At 37.9% G+C, this 4,235-nt stretch overlaps 2 protein-coding genes across 2 annotated transcripts; both read right to left on the bottom strand.

Annotated features, from left to right (window-relative positions):
- Nucleotides 1–1,437: 1,437 nt before the first annotated feature.
- LOC110924398 (acidic repeat-containing protein-like) lies at nt 1,438–2,458 on the bottom strand. Its single transcript, XM_022168408.1, has 3 exons — nt 2,407–2,458; nt 2,216–2,316; nt 1,438–1,902 (listed from the first exon to the last, which is right to left on the bottom strand). The coding sequence occupies exons 1-3, from the start codon at nt 2,456–2,458 to the stop codon at nt 1,438–1,440; spliced, it is 618 nt and encodes a 205-aa protein (XP_022024100.1).
- Nucleotides 2,459–3,066: 608 nt separating this feature from the next.
- LOC110924400 lies at nt 3,067–3,597 on the bottom strand. Its single transcript, XM_022168409.1, has one exon. It carries the CDS (start codon nt 3,595–3,597, stop codon nt 3,067–3,069), a length of 531 nt encoding a protein of 176 aa, XP_022024101.1.
- Between the last annotated feature and the right edge of the window lie 638 nt (nt 3,598–4,235).

The raw sequence follows: 4,235 nt of genomic DNA, 5'->3' as shown, positions 1-4,235 counted from the left end.
AATAAGTGAATTGTTAATAACAGTTGCATTAAAACAAGTGAACATACCATTGAAAAACGCCCTTGACCAATGTTTAGATGGAATCTCCTTCAGCCAATTATACAAGTCTGCATCCTCCTTCAAGATTGCTTGCATATTCTTCTTAAACTTCTGAGGTGTTATTAAACTAGTAGCTACCCACAACAGGTTCTTGTAAACTGCACCTTTCCACCTTGGTTTCATGTTTTCATGAATATGACGCAAACAGAATCTATGCTCAGCATTTGGAAAGACTTGCTGAATGGCAGGTATTAAACCCTACAACAGTTATCAATAAACATCATTTGGATAACATGTGAGTTTGATGATTGCAATGGTTAATTTAAATAAACAATAAACATACCTTTTGCCTATCAGTTATAAAGGAGAAATTACCATTTCGATGCAGCTCTAAGTCATCTCCTAAACACCTCAGAAACCAACTCCAGCTAGCTGTTGTTTCAGCCTCCACCACAGCATATGCAAGTAGATAAATCCCGTTGTTTGCATCAACCCCTACTGCTGTTAAAATCTATCCAGGCCAAGGTCCTTTCAAAAACACCCATCAAGCCCAAGTAGATCCCTTCCAGCCTTGTTAAACCCTGCCTTTAATGGCCCCAAACATATATAAACTCTCTTAAATTGCCTTGTTGGACTGCTTGGGTTACATTTAGGCTCAACTTCAATTTTCACAGTGGTACCAGGATTTGCCCTAATAAGTTCTTCATAATCTCTCAAGTTAGTGTATTGATCAGAGTAATCACCTTGAACCTTCTTGGTTGCCTTTGCCTTTGCCCTAAACATCTTATTAAAACTCACTTCAACTTGATGCTTCTTTTGTATTGTATCTACAAGTGCCTTCAGTGGTATTTCTGGATTAACTTGAATGATGGGTTCAATTTCCTTTGCTAGCCAACCTGTTGTGTAGAGAGAAACATCTCGGGTATGTAAACAATTATGCTCTTTATTAAATGTCTTCACCATCCATGTGCCTTCCCTTTTAACTTTGGAAACATGCAAAGTCCAAGGACAAGAGGGAATCTTCTTCTTTTTAGATATTTGTCTTGTTTTGGGCCCACCATCTTTACTTTTCTTGCCTTTATTAACTGCACTTGAACTACCAACATCTTCACCTGATTTTACTTTCTTGCCCTTACTAACATTAGCTTCAAAACTACCAGCTTCACAACTACCTAATTTTGGATTAATTCCATGACAAAGAACCCTCATTCTAACATTATCATTTCTATAGATAAACAATTGCCTTCTAGACTGGACTGCATATTGTCTCACCATTTGCCTAATGTTCTCTTTATCATTAAAACACTGACCAACATAGAATTGGCAATCATCAGTTGCCTTTTTTTTTTCTTCTTCCTTATACCCTTAAACTGCCCTATATGTAACACTTGTATGCTCTTAATCACTAAGGCTATCAAAATTGTCTAAGTCAAAGTCATCAACTTGTTGCTCATCCTGATCCTCCCCTTCATCATCACTGATATCAAATTCTACAGCAGCTCTAAACTCAACCTGATCCATATCAACATCATGATCTAAGTATTCCTCATATACTATGTAATCAGGATCCTCACTATCCTCACCCTTATCACTATCCTCACCTTTATCACTACCCTCCTCACTTTCATCACTACCCTCATCCTCATTACCACCATAATCAGGATCATCACCACCATCAGGATCAATAAACTTTGCATTTGTTACCTCAGTTTCTTTGCTTTGTTCATCATCTAATACATCAGCATTGTCATCACTTTCATCACTTTCATCTGAATTAGAGTCAGAGCTTACATCTACTACACTAACCTCTTTTTCATTATCCCCAGCCTCTTTTTCATTATCCCCAACCTCTTTTTCTTTACCCTATACTTCAGTTTGTGTTAAATCACCTAAGTTTGCCGGATCAGCTTGTGATTCATCACCACAGTTTGCAGCATCAGCTTGTTTTTTAATACCCAAAATATGCTCAACATACACCTCAATGACCTTGTTGGTTTGAGTATACTTTATCATCCTAATAACATCATTATCACCCATTAAGGATCTTATCCCAAATTCGAAACATTCTCCTAGAATCCTAAAGTTGTATCTTAACCCCCCCCCCGTTCATCTTCTGTGTAACCTAGCTCACACATCATATCATTAAATATGATCAAATAAAAGTGTCAGGGTTAACCTTATCGATATACGATACTTTACCCTCATACCCAAATTCTGGAAAGTCAATCAATTCCCCTCCATGATGTATCTCAAATGTGAACAGGTCTAGCTCATCAGCTAAAATCAACAACAAAACACACCATTAAACAACATTAATCGAACAAAACAGGGGATCATTACACTAATTTTGTGGGTTTTAGCACATACCGTAATCGACGTCGGGATTAAAGGTTGAACCGAGAGGCCGAGCATTCCACATTGTTGTTGCTTTCAATCGTCGATTGAGGAGTTGTGTGATTATGTAGGATTACTGGATGATCGTGTGTAAGAAGAAGAAGATGGAAGGTTAGGGTGAATAAGGGTTTTAAAAGGGGTAAATTATGTTTATATACTGGTAAAAGAATGGATCAAAACTGCAAGTAAAACCATTTTTAAAGTTAATCCCCAAAATACCCCTGGTTAAAAATGGGGTTTTTGGATGGAGTTAGGCAACATGATCAAAATGGAAACAAAAGGGAAAAGTCAGGGACCTAGAGGGGAAAAAACTATTTGGACTAAAATGGAAAATTTGGACAAAACTCAGAGACTAAAATGACAATTTACTCTAAAAATTAAAACTCATCTTTGTAACTAAATTATATTTTCTTATATAAAGTTATTATATTCAAATCGAAAATAAAAAGTTCTGACGTATATTTTTTAAATAACAGTGAAAAAAAGATTATTCAAAGTCAACAATGGTACCTCATGACTCTTTTTTTTAACGGCAAACTCACTTTATATATATATATATATATAAAGAGCCAGCAAGAGGCTGAAAAAACAGGAAAAACAGATAAGATAGAAAAGCCAAACTACAAAAACAGATTACATCATATCCAAAATGTCAAAAACCTTCCATTTCTCCCACACCGGCGGTTTGAGCTTCGATCGGTTGCATAACCAAAGGAAAACATCCTCTTTAATCTGCTCCACTGTCTTGCTAATCGGAATGAAAACATCCTCGAACACCTTCTCATTTCTAGCAATCCAAATTCTCCACACCATCGCAATAGCTACCGTGTACACCACCCGTTTCCAAACTTTGTCTCCTGGGCTTCGATTTATGAGTTGTAAAAGATCATTCAGATTGTTACTCGCAATGAAGTTCAACCGAACCCAAGCTAAAATGTTCCAACCAATACATTTGGCCCAGAGACACTTAACAAATATATGGTCAGGATCCTCATCATATAACCCGCACCGAGGACAAAGGCTATCAGCTAGAGAGATTCCCCTATGAATCAAACCCTTTTTAGAGGCGATTTTGCCAATCAAAGCTCTCCAAATCAGGTAGTTTGCTTTTGGGGGCGCCCAAATATTCCAATTAAAAACCAACCCGTCATTCGCATCCTCCATCGTGGCCTTTTCAATGTTGGTACGAACTTATTTAATCGAAAAAGACCCACCCGGGTCACTGCGCCACTTCCAGCCAGCCCCCTCTTTAATCAGATTATCATTAATGCTTAAATCGATGTTAGACAAAGTCTTTTCGACCGACCCGATGTCCTTCCATACTCTCGGAATCGAATTTTTTAGAGGAATGTTATGAGTAGATTGCATTGCACCGTTGCCACTATGAATTGTCGTCACCACTTTGGCCCAAAGCTGGTTTGGGTTAGCTTTTAACCTCCACCACCACTTGGTTAGCATCGCGTAATTATATCCTTTAATACCCCCAATACCCATTCCTCCAGTATTTTTTTGGATTTCAACATAAACTCCCATCGAATCCATCTAAGTTTGTGCCCCGTGTTTGTTTTACCCCATATGAATTCCCTTCTAATTTTTCCATCTTTTTTATGACACCTTTCGGACAAACAAAGAAAGATAGTAAGACGGAAGGCTACCAAGGACCGACTTGGATAGAGTCATACGACCCGCGAACGAAAGGTACCTAGCCTTCCATTTTGAAAGTTTTGAAGTGAATTTATCTAAAACCGGTTTCCAGAACTTGGCTCTTTTCATATTGATGCCGATAGGGATGCCCAAATGCG

Source organism: Helianthus annuus, chromosome 17, assembly GCF_002127325.2.
Source record: "Helianthus annuus cultivar XRQ/B chromosome 17, HanXRQr2.0-SUNRISE, whole genome shotgun sequence".
Classification (NCBI taxonomy): domain Eukaryota; kingdom Viridiplantae; phylum Streptophyta; class Magnoliopsida; order Asterales; family Asteraceae; genus Helianthus; species Helianthus annuus.
The sequence above is the reverse complement of the archived record's forward strand: the minus strand, read 5'-3'. Positions and strand labels throughout refer to the sequence as shown.

What these genes read in the sequence shown, in the direction of transcription:
- LOC110924398 (XM_022168408.1), bottom strand. Translation starts at nt 2,458, where the DNA reads ATGTGGAATGCTCGGCCTCTCGGTTCAACCTTTAATCCCGACGTCGAT. An exon ending in TAATCCCGACGTCGATTACG is followed by an intron (nt 2,317 to 2,406) that starts GTATGTGCTAAA and finishes TGTTGATTTTAG; the next exon opens with CTGATGAGCTAGACCTGTTC. An exon ending in AAGTATCGTATATCGATAAG is followed by an intron (nt 1,903 to 2,215) that starts GTTAACCCTGAC and finishes ACTGAAGTATAG; the next exon opens with GGTAAAGAAAAAGAGGTTGG.
- LOC110924400 (XM_022168409.1), bottom strand. Translation starts at nt 3,597, where the DNA reads ATGGAGGATGCGAATGACGGGTTGGTTTTTAATTGGAATATTTGGGCG.